Raw genomic sequence first — 15528 nt, 5'->3', positions numbered from 1 at the left:
TGATGGCCCAAGGCCCCTGTTTGCTGGTGCTGAGTGAGACGTGCAGCTGCCCACACAAAGGGCAGGGCTGTGTACTCCTCTACTTCTGTTTCTACCCGCTAATCACTACCTTATACTATCACCCTACAGTTGTCAAAACTCTTCATTAACAATATGTCTAAATCTAAAAATGCATAGCTAAATTAATCATATACAATTTAACAGAACGTGTTTTACATTAGCAACAGGACATGAAATAGGCAATACTTTTTTCTGTGAAAATACAGCTGCATTCAGACAGAACCTTTGGTAGAAAAAAGATAATTGTTTTTGGGCACACAACGAAGTACCACAGAGGCTAAGTGAGGGAATATACAAAAACTCAAATGTTGAACAACTACATTGAATAAAGCTGTTGGACTGTTTGAATTCACAATCAAATATCAAATATACTTTATCTACATATACCTTTTGAAATTTTTTAAAACTTTACATTGCATTTTACATGAGAAGCTGACACATCATAAGTAATTGCAGTCGCATAATCTTTCTTATATTAGTACATCTATTTCTTATGCATTTTAAAGATTCTCTGTCAATGAAGACGCTGTATTAGTTTTTGGAAAGATGCAGCGATGGCGCTAAATTAATTGGTAGTAAAAAGTATGAAAATACTTTTGTTAACAAATAATTTTGATCTCATAAAGTTCAATATCTTACATTTACTCAAAAGTTAATATATTTATAATTAGGCAGAATATTTATTTACGTTTTATACTTACTTACTTACTATACTACATTTTTCAACCCAGTTTCCCAGTCAGTTTTTTCACAATATGTTCTTTTGCCTTATTGAAAAAGTTTAGGTTTCTATGTTAAGTGTAATTTAATTATACCTAGGCATGATTTATAAAGAGAGAAGAGAATATGCTTATATGCTTATGCAATATGCTTTCTGAATATGAAAAATACTTTAGGCCTTACTTAGAGATACCTAAATGTCGTTTCTGCTTAATGTGGCCATATACTTGCATTATATATATATATATATATATATATATATATATATATATATATATATATATATATATATATATATATATATATATATATAGCAAAAGTGTATTGCTTTTGTTTATATGCACTCATCATCTGCTGTTGCCGATTGTATTTTGATTCCCAATTTCTGCTTTCTGAACAGAATGATTCAGGGAAGGAAGCACCTTTGGCACCTTTGATTGTCTGTGCCTGCTGAAGTCACATCCTTCCGCTGAGCTGTCTATATGTGTGTGTGTGTGTGTGTGTGTGTGTGTGTGTGTGTGTGTGTGTGTGTGTGTGTGTGTGTGTGTTTCTGTGTGTGTGTGTTTCCTGTCTTTCTGTCCTCCAAGACCCCAGGGCAGAGCTTGTTGGATTGAAGGATAAGAAAGGAATCTGTCAGAGTCTCATTAGTATGAAAATCAATTAAGTTTAAAGTTGAAGTATAAAGTTTTAAGTTGGGAAATTGGTTGAACTGTTGTTGGCCATAAATTTAGAGCTCATCTTATAACAATATCATTTGTTCCATAATGTCAATCACACTTATGAGTGCTTGACAGAGTGTATAAAACTTGTGCCAACCACAGACTGTTGGCTCACTTTCCTCCTCATCAATAGACAGGTGTCTCAGTTCTAAGGCACATAGAAATTGAAAATAGAATACATGTAAAATCGACTCTGTCTCACTAATGATCCAACTAAATGATGAGCTAATAGAGAGAGACAGGTGAAGACATATCCTCCAACACACATATGGGAACACACACACACACACACACACACACACACACACACACACACACACTACAGCCTCTCAAATTCAAGTTTAGCTAGAGCGCTCACTGGGAAAATAAAAAGAGATGAACACATTATAAGATGATCCACCACTATCACTCTAATCCCCAGATGTACATTTTGCTAATCTCCTTAGCTGCTAACATGTTAAATTAGCCCTAATATCTGCCGAGATTCGGAGCCATAGAGGCCCACCTACGCGTGGGCTACCGCCCAGGTTTAGGTCACTCTTCTCCCTCAGCACTCAAAAAAGATACAGACATTAGGGTGGGGGTGGTGGGGGCTGAGGGAAGTAGCAGTGATAGCCATTCGTCACCCTGCCTATCTCGCTCTGACAGATGGGGAGTGCAGCGTGCCACATAGAGGAGTCACTGCCTGTAATGACATTAGAGGCACAATGAGACCTGATACACATTTTTCTGTTCCCATCCTGCCTGGCCATCGACTCGCTCCTTTGCTTGATCCTTCCCCTCCTCTCATTTCTGCTGGTACATCTCCATCCATCCTGACAAGAGATAAAGTGCTGTGTACCACTATTTCCAAATAAAGCACAAACACACATAAATGTGCTCACAAACACATCCACATTTATACCGGCACACACATATATTGCTATATCAAAAACACAAAGGAGAAACCTCCAAAAATCTACACATCTGAAGAAAAAAAAAATGTGAATGTTCTCGAGGAAAAAATGACAGAAATGCTCATGTAAAAATGGAGCACTGTGAGTGTGTACTGACATTCAGATTGTATTTGGAAAACCATATTAAAGCGCTTTTTTTCCTCCTCCTCTTCAAGGAAATGGGAGTTTATTTAAAAAAGAGAGAGCGTTTATTTAATGTACCATACACCTCCTAAAAGGTTTACTTACTGCAGTGTAATATGTTATTTCAAATCCTCACAACCACATTTCCTAGGAGGATAGGGGATACTGGCGTTATATATATATATATATATATATATTTTTTTTTTTATTTTTTTCAGGACACATGCTATTACCAAATGTGTAGCAGATGTACCATGAGCCGAGGCTGTACTGCGGAGGTGGGGTTTCTTGGAAAAACATCGCCAATCCTGTCATGATAAATCACCTTCCCCAATTTGCTATAACATGTAGAATTAGGATTCGAGAAAATCGGCATCAGCAAAATTCTTCACGCCTCATTTACAGGAGTGCCAGTTTTGCCAGTTTCACTTGAACGTTTCCTCACAATTCAATTCTCAAAACTTGGGTTCATGTTAATTGCTTCTAAATTCTCTTAATTCACAAGCAAAACTGCAGCTGTCTTTCAAAGTGACAAATTGGTCCCGATCATGAGTCAAGGTAAAGTTCTTCTTTTTGTCGCTCCCCTTGATTCAAAGGAGTCGTCTTCAGTGTCTGTCCTCAATAACAAAGGCACATTAACAAGCACCCTACAGACCGTCTATTAGAATGTGAAAAAGCGCCATGTGCTGTATATTAGTTTTTAGTGACTAAACACTTGGGAGAGAGGCGACCTAGAATCAAGCCTTGTGGTGCACTGAGTGTATATGTTCTCATCGTCCTCTCAGCTCCACTTGTGAGACTCAGAGAGAGAGAGAGAATGCTCATTAGATCTATGTGCTGAATCGCTGCTCCCTCTCCATCTCTCCCATCCTCCCCCAACCTTCATCCCTCTCTCTCTCTCCCTCTCTCTCTCTCTCTCTCTCCGTCCGTCTGCTTAACAGATGGGAGGGTCGTGGGTACAGCTTCCCCTCCCCCTGGAGAGGCCTGGTGCCTGTTCAAAAGATCCTTTTTTATGTTTTACTCCATTTCCCTCTCTTCTCCCAATTTCTCTGTTTTCCTCTCTCTACTCTCCTTCTCTTTCACTGTCACCTCTCAAACTCAAAGCACAGAGAGTTTGGACCCAGCGTATAAAACCAGCAGAGGAGCAGCCGTTGTCCTTCTGTCTGCTTGGTGCCAGCATGCCCTCTGACCCTAGCAGTCGCTCGCTCCAGCCTCCTTATAGTTACCGGTCTAGTGTGAATGCAAGCATACCATTAGTCAGACTCCACAGAGGAGATAAAGAAACTCTTGTGTATTCTTCTTTTTCCACAGCTCATTCCCTCTTCCCCTACGCCTTACTTTGGGATTAGTAAATTGACTTAATGTGCACAAGCTTGTTAGTTCTTTCTTCTGTCTCGCTCTGTGTGTCTTGTTTCTTTCTCACCCTATCTGCCCTCTCGAGGTGAGGTGTCATTGTCAGTCCCATGCGAAAAATTTCTCCTGGGGATTACTGCCCTGTGCCTCTTGACCGTGTTCACTAAGCAGTGCTTGTTTCTTGCATTTCCCTACATTTCGCCTTCTTGGCATCATAATGCTAAATTGGATTGAATAATTCAGTGGTAATCTGTTAAATTAACTGATGCTCTATCCACCACAATGGAAGGAGAGGGAAGGCAGCCCGATAAGGAGGTGGGCACTCAAATCTTATCCAGAAGCTGCCTGGCACTCATATGGGACGGGGGCGGGTGTGAGGAAAAGTGTGTGGGGTGGGGGGGGGAGGTGGGGGGGGAGGGAACTTGCCTCGTTGTGTAGGAGGAGGTAGAGGAGGCAAGAGTGAAGATAGGATGAAGAAGGAGGGGGTGGCTGAGGCGGGGAGGCGCCGACACGGGGCTAAGCGACAGCAGAGCCTCACCTCAGGGAGCGTTGGCTGATGCTGGGAGCCAAAAGCAGGGATTAAATGTCCAGGACACGGGCTTAGTCTTAGTGTCAATGTTATGTAAGGCCTAAGGTGCTGCCCCAGCGGTTGTTGACATTGAGAGGTTCAGCTCTGCTCAGTGGGCTGTGGAAGGATCGAGGAGGAGGTGGAGGCCAGGAGGCAGGGATCACAGAGGTAACGCCTCTGAGTAGTGTTGAGCACAAAGACTGGGAGGGGAGGATGCTGTCAGCCTGTGATTGAAGTACGCCGGCTTGATTGATATCCTTGTCTGGCTGTCTTGTGCCAAGCGCCTTAGTGTTGGCTTGTAATCCTAGTTTGTCTGACAACATCCTTCTTTGTTTTCTTCCAGAGGGCAGCTCTTTGTTTTTCTGTCTATGGATGGGTGTGTTTGCGCAGAGCAATGCTAAAATGTTTTGGATAGCCTCTTCAGAGCTGCCACAGAGTTATTTTAGATTATTTAGTTATTATTATGATGGTGCAGTCCGGCTGTTGTCCCAACTGCCAAATGATGCGTTTTTTATGTTTGTATCTCATTTCTTCCATAGGTGGGCGTATTCTAAACCATCAACTCAGGAAGTTTTTTTGTCATGTATTTCATCATTGTTCATATTGTATTGTCTCATTTTGTTTTCCATTTTTGTGTGATGGAGGTTTTTGGCAGATAATCTTACAGTATACACAATAACCAATGTGATGTTATTCCTTAAAAATGTAATATATTTACTAAATCTGTGTTATGCATATTGACTCCGAAGGCACACATCATCACAATAGTGTCAGCCCTAACTAAACTAAACACTGATGTCCCCGAGATTTTGAAAGAACCAACGAGTTAGTACACAGCCTGTGTTTTCTGTTGCACATAAAAAGATCTACAGTTTTGTACTGTACTGCTACAGGCCTCCGTCTGTCACTACAAGAGACACAGTATCCCTGGATGTCCCTATTACGTACTTTCATTATCAATGTCCTACTCTCTAGCACAAAGAGGTCAAGTGCATCGCAATGTGCTGCGCTCACCTCAGGGGTTTAGAGCTTTCTTGTGCTTTCTCATGCATGTTACTCAATAAATACATGGATTCAGGTTAGGGGAAGATAAAAAAGGAAAGAAGGGGAAAGGAAGTGCATTACAATGTACAATGTATGTGTGTGGGAGTGTGCATGTATGTGTGCGGGAGTGTGCAAAGGAGAGAATATGAGAGAGTGAGGAAAAGAGCAAGGGTGTATGAGAGAAGAGAGAGTGATCGAGAGAGAGACTGAGACTGACATGTCTTTTGGTGAAGCAGTGTCGTCTTCCACATCAATGTATCATGCTTGTGCTGCCAGGTGCCGGAAATCTGGTTCAGAAAGGAGAGAAGAGAGAAGAAGAGGAAAGTAGAGAAAAAAGGCAGGGTAGATGGAGGATTATTTTTTTTTTATGTGACGGCGCTGACAGCTCCCCTGCATTGCACTGAGCTTAAATAATGGGATGCTCATTTGCATAACGAGGGACGTTATCACCTCTACTGTCAAAAGAAAACACAACAACAGTTCTTCTGCTCCTCCCTGAGATAGATTGGGTTGGCCTACTTTAGCACTCTGGAGAGATGCACTGGAGCTCTGGTTTAGCCAAGCTCACACAAGAACTCACACACACACACACACACACACACACACACACACACACGCACACACACACACAGTCACTCACTCACGCAAACTTTTTGGAGCGCAGCTCTTTTCTTCGCACATGCTGTCCAGCTCATCAGCTGCCGGCCTCCACTCCTCGAACACGGGTACACACACTAGCAAACGCACAAGTGCATTTATTCTGATGCTGTCATTGACATGCAATGTCTCCAGATGGATTAAGTTCATGTCGGAATTTTGTTTGATTTCTGTCTCTATGAAACGTCCTTTCTCCGTGTTTCAAAAGATCACTCTTGGCACGTTTTGTTCTTTCCTTCTTTTGTTTTTTGGGCTTTGTTTTGCCAGAATCTGGCAAGAGTGAGCTCGGTTTTACATCTGTATTCTATCCTGCGCCTCATGTCTGCCATTTTGGAGAAGAGCTGCAGATAGAGTAGAAAAAGCTGTGTGTGGCAGTTCCACTGTCAATACAGTGCAGTTCGTGGGAAGAAACAAAATGTATTTCTCAGTCTGGAGGTAATGTTACAGTGTTGGTGATTAGAGCGTTTAAGTTAGCGGCACTTCCAAAACACTGTCAAACTCTCTGTGAACGAAGCGAGATCCTGACAGCGCTGTCTACTCTCATAGTCGGTGCCTGGGAAAAAATGCAAAAACTGATTTGCATGATATCGACAGTGAAAAACATAGCGGTTCTCACAACATTGTTGACAGATTCTTTGTCTTTCTTCACCCTCCCTTGTGGCTGCCATGATGCCACTTTTATTATTTTTTCTCTCAGTATTTTACCATATTTCATTTCATTTAATGCTTATCCTCTCCTCTCCTCCCCCTCCCCATTTCTTTCTTGCAGGTACAGATGCTGGAGTCTTTGAGTTGATTGGAACAAATAGAAAGCAGAAAAAAGACAGATAAAGGAAGAACAGAAGAGTGAAGAGAGAGCAGAAGAAAGGAGAGAAAAGAAAGCATAAAGTTCTTTAGAAAGAGGAGAGAAAGAAAGAGACGGGGACGATGGGGAGGAAAAAGATTCAGATCACGCGGATTATGGATGAACGCAACAGACAGGTAAGTCCCTGGGGGATGGGAGGATGGATGAGTATGAGGGTGGGGGAGAGGAGGGGTGGAGGATGGAGGAAGGAGAAACACCCTACACCCCACATAGCCCTTAACAATGAACATCTTCTGGGAGTCTGGGCAATATGTGAACTGGGCGGCAGATAAGTGTAAGCAGGGATAGCACAGTTATTGCTTTGGGTGGAAGAGTTCCATTGGGTTATAATGGCAGGTTTGTTTCCCCTCAATCTAACACACCAGCGTGAGAGCACCAGGCGTTTTCCAAAAAGGGATTTGCATGAGAACATTTGTAATTATCAAAAACTATTCTGCATATCACTGCCTGCACTGAGGGCTTTAGCCTACACACAACTGTAGCACCCTTCACACACCCAACCTCTCACACCATGCCACCCAGTTTAGCTCACTGGCAGTGGAATATTACCAGGAAGAGGGTGGTAGCACCGGAGAGTCAGGGTGGGAGAAAACATAAACAAACAACCAAACAGAGATGGGATGGTCTATAGTGACACGTTGAAGTGGGCCTGGGAGATAAACACTGAAACTGTATTTTTATTGAGCTAAATCAGTAACAGTAGGACTGCTGTAGCTTTCCTCTGCATAGCACAAGAGATACATTTTTAAACCAGTGATACTGTACAGAGTCATTTCAAAAAAAGACATACTGGTCATATACCAAACCTTGTTTGCAACAATGGAATTCTTGCAAGACACTTTTTAACAACAGCTGGCATTACTTGAGAGACATAATAAATTGTGGACAGCAAGATTCAAGCAGACACTACAGTCTGTGGCAGGAAATAGATAGAGACAGAGCTCTCTCACTGCCCTCGAGGCTCACAATTGATCACTTCCTGTGGCACGACTGACCACTGACACTTTGTCAGCTTCCTGGCAGCCCAATTGGATCCATACGCTGCTAACGTGGCCCCTGGATCACAGGTCAAACACGCACGCAGGCACACACACCTTGTCTGAACACAGACCCGCTTCATCGCTTTTGCCTCGTCTTTATCACCTGACAGCCACAAGAATAGTCCACAACAGTTTCTCACAGTGTGCTTTATCAAACACATTCACTTGCAGCCAGAGTAAAGTGACATAAAAAGGCTCAAGCAATTGATGCAGGAGTAATTGAAGCAGATTGCGACCCCTGTCATGACTGTTCTCAATGTCTGTGATTGCAAGTAACAAGACAATAGTGAGAGGGGAGATAGATAGATAGATAGATAGATAGATATTTATTGATCCAAAAAATGGGAAATTACAGTGTTACAACAGCAAAATATCAGTCACACAGCACAGAATATACATAAAATACTAGGATACAATATACATGAAATAATAGGATACAATATACATACATACATACAATATACATGAAATAATAATAGGATAGAATACAAGAACAATATTTAAAGGGAGTGAGGCTGTGAGTGTACCTGAGATAAGAAGAAACTTCTGGTAATCATGATGTTACTTTCTGTGATACACAGCGTGCTCATCTCGAAAACAGGGTCCCGCACGAAAAGAAGATAAGTAAGAAAGATACATAGAAGAAAAATGTAATAAACAGGACACCGACAGTGTGTGACAGTACACACCAATGTGTTCTGCATACGGATTTATGTATGTGTTATTGAAAGAGAGACAGGCAGACAAAGAGACAGAGACAAGAGCAAGGAGGAGGTCACAGAGTTTCAGATGAGGACTAAAGCTATCATGTTGCTGCAGCACCCTCACTTCCTCCTTACTGTTATCTCAGCCCTTCTCTCTCATCCCACCTTAGACTGGGCATGCCAGTTGCACCAGGCACTCCGGCTCCTGCGGATAAGGAGGGAAAGGGAGGCAGGAAGGACACCTGAGGGGAATCGATGCCTGAGATATCCGGGCTTTACTTACAGAGAAAGGAGGGAGGAAAGAACAGGAGAGGAGAGGGAAAGGGTTCAGGGAAAGAAAAATCAATATGTCACTGGATTTTGTTGTTTTGATCTCTGATATGATAGATTACCTTTTTAGTTGTTTGTTTTAGTCGAATCGAAATTCCTGCTGATATGATGTCATCCAGTCATGTGGAAAACCCTGCATGCACGCAGAGCATGCCATTCAGTGTCATTCAACCTGCGGCCTAAATGAATGACATCACCACATTTTGTAGAGGCGAACATCACAAGACAGAGACAGAACCAGAAACTTAAATTTTCTTCTTAAAAGAAAAAAAAAAAGAAAAACGGAAGCTTTGGCTTTGCATATTTTCACTTCCTTTTTGAGGAAATATCCCAGAGCCCATGCCAAATAAACACCAGAGGAATTTATATAGCGTTGACTTCAACCTGACATTCTTTACATACTTTTACTGTTTTATGCTTACAGTTTTGCTTCTTTATAAAGCTCTTCTGTGGCCTTGTTGTATGAGTTGTAAAACATATTAAGTCTATAGTAATAGTTATTTAAAGTTTTATAAAATAGATTGTTTAAAAAAAAAGTTGTATAAAATAGAATATGGTACAATTCCTGTTTCATTCCAAAATAGCAATATTATAACATTTACCCTGAATTGTTACATGTCTACATACACACTGCATGCAGTCCTCTTTGGAGAGGCACCACTCTGTGTGGCTGTCAACGCTACCTTGCCACCTACAGGGCCCACACTTGCCCTCCCTGCAGCAGCAGTATCATGGTGGGCACAGGGCCTGGCTCTCTCTGGGCGGCCACTTTGGGCTGCCACCCCCAGGCCCCGAAACACTTCCCCAGAGCAGGGGCAGAAGGGCCAGGCCTCCCTGGCGTTGACTGGCTGCCCGGAGCTCTGGACAGTGGGCAGCAGTGTGTTAGCCCTGGCTCCCAGCCCCCCGACCACTCAGACCCTCTCCCAGCCTCGGGCACATGAAAGAGCCCCCTGTGCCATAAACTCATGGGCTGCACACAGAGAGCAGACTCTCTTGCCCCAGCTAGCACACACATACACCCACAGATAGGCGCAAACACACCTACAAGATGCATGCACAGGTGAGTGTGTGTGTGTGTGAGTGCACACACACACTGGCATAGACTTGAGACGTAGCAGATTATACACTCAGGCACATACTTAGATAGTGTATTTGGTTTCTTGTTAATACAGCATAGACAAATGCATGCTTGTAAACACATGTACACATCTAAAACGCATCTATCTCTCTGGAGTCGGGCTTGGGGATCGACTAATTTGCTGCAATTGGCTCTAATTAGTGTTACCTCTCCAGCCAGTACACTCAGTGGGCTTAATTTAGGATGACTTGTTTGTGCAAAATTGTGTGTGTGTGTGTGTGTGTGTGTGTGTGTGTGTGTGTGTGTGTGTTTGTGTGGGACATGTGGTTTCCAAGGGGGAAGGGACCCAGGGCCAAAGGTTAAACATGGATCAGGTCATCAGTGACAGGAAGTAAAACAACAGGATCTCCCAGCTCCCACAAACAACAGTCACACTAACACATACTTGGCTGAGATAAAAAAATATGTTTTTATTTATGTCTTCCTGCATATGCCGCTTCTCTTCTCTTTCACCATGTTAACTGCAGCGCTGTAGCTAACATAAGGGGCCTTTTTGTTTCTACGACAAAGCATTCTTCTCTCCAATCAACAGCACTGGGGTGAGAAAATGTGCGAGTGAAATTAACAGCAGGAAAATAATGAGGCCCACAGGGTAGCTCCTCACCCCTGCACCCCTCCTCTAATTCCCTGTTTCCCACCTTCTACCATCTTCTTCTTTTACAACAGCGAGTGGCACTCCTCTATGTCATTCAGCGCATGGAGACCTCACCTGAAAAGGGCTCACTAAGCTCTTTCCTTCTCTCTGCTGTATTTTTATTCTCTTTTGCCTTCTCAACATATGCCCTGATTTGTTTCTCGTTCACATGTTTTTCACATGGTTCATTTTGCTCTCTCACCTCACCTCACTACTTTTCACTCACTAGAAGGTCTTGATGGTTTGTCTAGCTTCTTCTCGTTTCATTTACTTTGTCTGCTATTAGTGCTCATTATGTTATGTTTTTCAAAATAAAAGTTGTTTATATATCAGGGTGTATTTTGAATATTAAAAAATAGTGACATTTTATGAATGGCAGACTGGCCATTAACAATGTGTAAAAAATGACTTTGAGGGACTGACTCATAATCTGCAGCACATTTACATCTTCTCTTCATATTTCTCTTTCCTTTTTACTACTAGAAGCTAATTCTGACCTGTGCTTGTCATAAGAAGACTTCATTTAATACAAACTGGGGTTAATAGGGTCCTCCTGGAGCAGAAATCACTAAAACAATTAGATGTGTGGGGACCTACAATCCGTTTGAAAATCAGCTTAATTCATTTGGCTTGTGTTTTTTCATGAAAATTGGTGGAAAGTGAAAACGATGTGCCTTAAGTATACAGTTTCAGCCTTGGTGCCATGAAAAAAGTGTATCCACCGCAAATGAATGACAACAAAGTTATTTTTGTCATTCCGGCCACTAACTTGGGCCTTGCAATGTAACATCCACATTTTTTTTTTTGTTAGTGGGCATATCCTTTCCAGTTGCGGTTTTTCAGCATAAACAGGAGCATACAGAGAAGGAGCCTAGGCAGCCATTACAGTGCTGTCCTGAAATGTAATTAAGAGTTCTGGTAAGAAGAACAATCTAAACTGGCATGCATTTCAAGACACCTAAAACTAAAATCATCATCATTAAGACACCACTCAATCAGTTCCACAGGTTAGCTTTTAATACTCAAAGTGGACACTTTCGATTCAGACACTGAATGAAGAAATGTTTGGAGTCTGCTGCCTCCTGTTCCTATGGTATAATGAAGGCACACTGAAAAAGGATGATGAGTGGGGTTTTGAGGAGAGAGAAGAGCATAGCATATATTAGAGGTGGGACAAAGCCTCTTTTGTCGTAATGCCCCTCTTAACAGCTTCTTTGGCTGTGAGGCAGAGTTCAGGTCCAGGTCTTGGGCTCCTCTTATTCCTTTTGCGTAAGCCCGTGTCTTCCTGCTTGGCCCCTGACAATGGGATAAGTGTTTGTCTCAAGACAAATCATGCTGCTCCATAGCTGACTGACATCTATGTGTGTTTGTGCCTGCGTGTGTGTGTGTGTGTGTGTGTGTGTGTGTCCGCCTGGCCATGTTTGGTTTGCTAACGCAGTTTTTGGTGCCTGTCTCTCCACTACTCCTCCTCTTCCTCCTCCTCCTCCCCCAGGGAAGCAGGCAGGAGGTGGGAAGCAGAAGCGAAGCCATTGTGAAGGGGAAGCCACTGGCCTCTTCCTGTTATGAGAGGAAATGCATACAAATGTGCTTCCTGTGCGTCCGCCCCCTCTCTTCTCCCTCCTCCACCCTCCCCTCTTACTCTCTCCCCTCTCACCCATGTGGCAGAGAATCCGCCACTATCCATCCTTTCTTTTCATTCCTCTGTTTATCCTGGGCGTTTTTTCTTTTCTTTTTTCGCTAGAGGAAACGTGACAGGTCAATTGTGCCGAGCAGAACTAATTATTTCATTTTTATGAAACAATTTGTATTGGTCATTTACCAGTTATATCATATTTATAATTACATTTAAGCACACATATGAAGAATGAAAAGAAGAAACAAACAAGCAAAAATAAACAGGTTGAATGAAAATGTATGAAAGAGAGGGATATGCTCTGAAAGGGGATGTGATGATAACACGTTTAGGTGTTTACAGGGTGTGTGTCTGAATGCATTTGTGTGTGCATGTGTCTGAATCTCTCTTGGGATGGGGTTGTGGAGGAGGCTAAGGGTAAACGAATAAGGCTTGTGTCTCACTGAGGATGTACACAATGCAATGCCAATGAGTGAGTGTTTATTATGTACCAAAGTAATTGAGAGTTATACTATATAACAGCAAGTATAAGTAGGTATTTGTGTATACACTATTAGTAGATATGATGGGAGTGTGGGGGTGTTTTGGTCTCTTTCACAGAGTTTAAGAAAGGATCCCAAATTTTAATGGAAAAGGTTGTGCTATCTCTTATTGTGGCCACAAGCTTTTCCATAACTGAGTAATCACACTTTGAGATATTCAGACCTAACCTACCTAATGATGTTTCTACTGTAGAAGCAGAGCCAGAATGCATAGTGTTAAACATGTATTCATCTTTTTACATAAAGAATGGGTTAGGTTGAAAATGTTAGCCTGTAACCACTTGACAACAACGCACAGACTAGCCATCATACACTGACAGTTTGAAAGTTAAGTGTCCATCATGCCATGATTTAGTCATTACCTCAATGAATGCCAAAAATGGTCCACAAAATGTTTGTGTGTGTGTGTGTGTGTGTGTGTGTGTTTGTGTTTGCGTTTGCGTGTAAAGATAGGTTTCACACCCTGGTTACCAATTTTCCTGTGAAAAGACAAAGTCTGGTTTACACTCACACACTTATACTGGTCTTTCTTACCAGTACGCAGTTGCTGCAAATATGCAATAACGTCATGCTCTCTGTTATTAACATAGTGTATCTAACAGCACGCACCGACCAAGGAAACAAAATTACACCCACACTGACATACAGGTGGTTTACAATGTTGTTTTTTGTGGGCAGAGAAATTTAGTAAAAGAAAAATGTATTGCCCAACTTTGTCCAGAGGCTATACACCTCAAAATTATAGGTGCTTATAATTTCATCAATAAACGTATACATTTAAATAACATAATAACACAATGCTGCACATAGAAAAAACTTGTAATGGTCTTCCATTTGCTGTGCTTCTTACAAAATAACTTTATTTTCATAATATTTCATTATTTCATGAGCATAGACTATAACCTTATCAGGAATGGACAACTTTCTCACTTTTTCAGTCATTAGCATTTTTCTGCTGAGAAAGCATCCAGGGTTTTTCACTGTCAGATATCTGTAAAGGTTTGTAGATCAGGTGTTTGCCATTCATAGCATCTGTTTTTACCCACTCAGAGTGAAGAGTCCAGCACACTAGTTTACAGCTGATGTGTGGGCACAGGAAAGGCCAGTGGTGACAACACCAGCTTGAATGTTGATGGGCTGAAAGGGTCACATGAAGGCATCATGTGAGGCCATGAAGTCACGACAGAGTTACCTCATGAAAAAAATTGCATAGCTGAGGTACAGCACAAAGTAGCACATCCCACATGATGTTTTGCAGCAGTATTTAGCATCAAGACAGCATGTATGTGCAAGCCAACCGTCTTTTCAAACGTGTTCAAGCAAGCTTGCGCTGCATATATGCCTGTGTATTTATCTATTTTATTCAGTCTATGGTATTTATCGATGTGTGTGCATAGCGTTATATGTGAGTAATATATGTGATTTGGAGGTAGCAGGTTGTACGTGTCAGATTGAGATGTGTGGGTGTGGTGCGATATTTATGGAGGTGTTATTGTTTGGTCAGTTGAGGCTTTTCATAATCACACTCATTCTCTTCATATGGTGGTGTTAAAGTAAGTCTATGTGTGATTTATTATATGTGGGAAATGCATGCTCAGTTCCTCATTTAAACTTTGAGGCTCAAGACAATTTTGACTGGATTCTGCTTTTCATTTTTTTAACATGTCGAAATGAGAAGCAGCAAAGTAAAACTTAAAACAAACACTGCTGTGTTTGTTTGTGTGCGTGGTTGGGCTGATGTTTGCGAGTGGTCCACTAATATGTGAGCGATCCAAGCCAGCATGTGGACCTCCTCTTTGAGACTAGCAGCTCTGGACCTCTGGGACTCACACCCGGCCCACTGTGTACGCCACGTGCCACCTTTTGAAACATGAATGGCCCCAGCAGAGTGTGTGTGACTGAGCGAGTGGGTGATAACGGAGCTGGGCCGGCAGCTAGCTGTGTCCTGCGTTTGGCCCGGTGCCCCTTGCGTCAAAACACCAGGGGAAGACAACACTCTACATGTCCTGTTCGTGAATAGTATGCTTTGACCTTATGTCCTACAGTCCTGTCATCTTATTCACTCACTCATGTACGTTTTGTACTGTAGCTCTGCGGTTGTAAGGGTGGCAGACCCCTTTAGTTTATGTGTTGGATGGTACAGCTCAGAGTAGGCTGGAAATGACAATTAATCTTATTGTCACAAAATTGCCTTTTGATCTTACGGCGTTAAGAATGAGGCTTATTTTTTTTTCACATTACAGTATGACTGTGTAAATGTCAGCATGGTATTTAGAGCCCAGGGGAGCTTTTCCTTCTGATGTCGTCAGTGAATCAGATGCGTGTTTGTGCCGAGCTAACCTGAAATTGCACACACCGGTTTGTAAAGGAGTTAGAATGTCGTCCGTGTCTCTGGTTTCAGCCTCTGCTGTCTGACACATAGCTCAGCGTGACGAGATGACA

At 42.2% G+C, this 15528-nt stretch overlaps 1 protein-coding gene across 11 annotated transcripts in view; it reads left to right on the top strand.

Moving 5' to 3' along the window:
• The window catches only part of mef2cb (myocyte enhancer factor 2cb), a 75330-nt gene that overhangs the window by 25869 nt on the left and 33933 nt on the right, over nucleotides 1-15528 (top strand). For all 11 annotated transcript variants that reach the window (XM_035994161.1, XM_035994156.1, XM_035994167.1 and 8 more), the window contains one exon: nucleotides 6970-7181. In XM_035994161.1, coding sequence (XP_035850054.1) covers nucleotides 7128-7181 — 54 coding nt within the window. In that variant the 5' untranslated portion in view covers nucleotides 6970-7127. The remainder of the gene's footprint in view (nucleotides 1-6969; nucleotides 7182-15528) is intronic.

This window comes from Sander lucioperca, chromosome 2 (genome assembly GCF_008315115.2).
Source record: "Sander lucioperca isolate FBNREF2018 chromosome 2, SLUC_FBN_1.2, whole genome shotgun sequence".
Taxonomy (NCBI): Eukaryota; Metazoa; Chordata; class Actinopteri; order Perciformes; family Percidae; genus Sander; species Sander lucioperca.
Note: the sequence above shows the minus strand (reverse complement) of the source record. Positions and strands in the feature narration are given on the sequence as shown.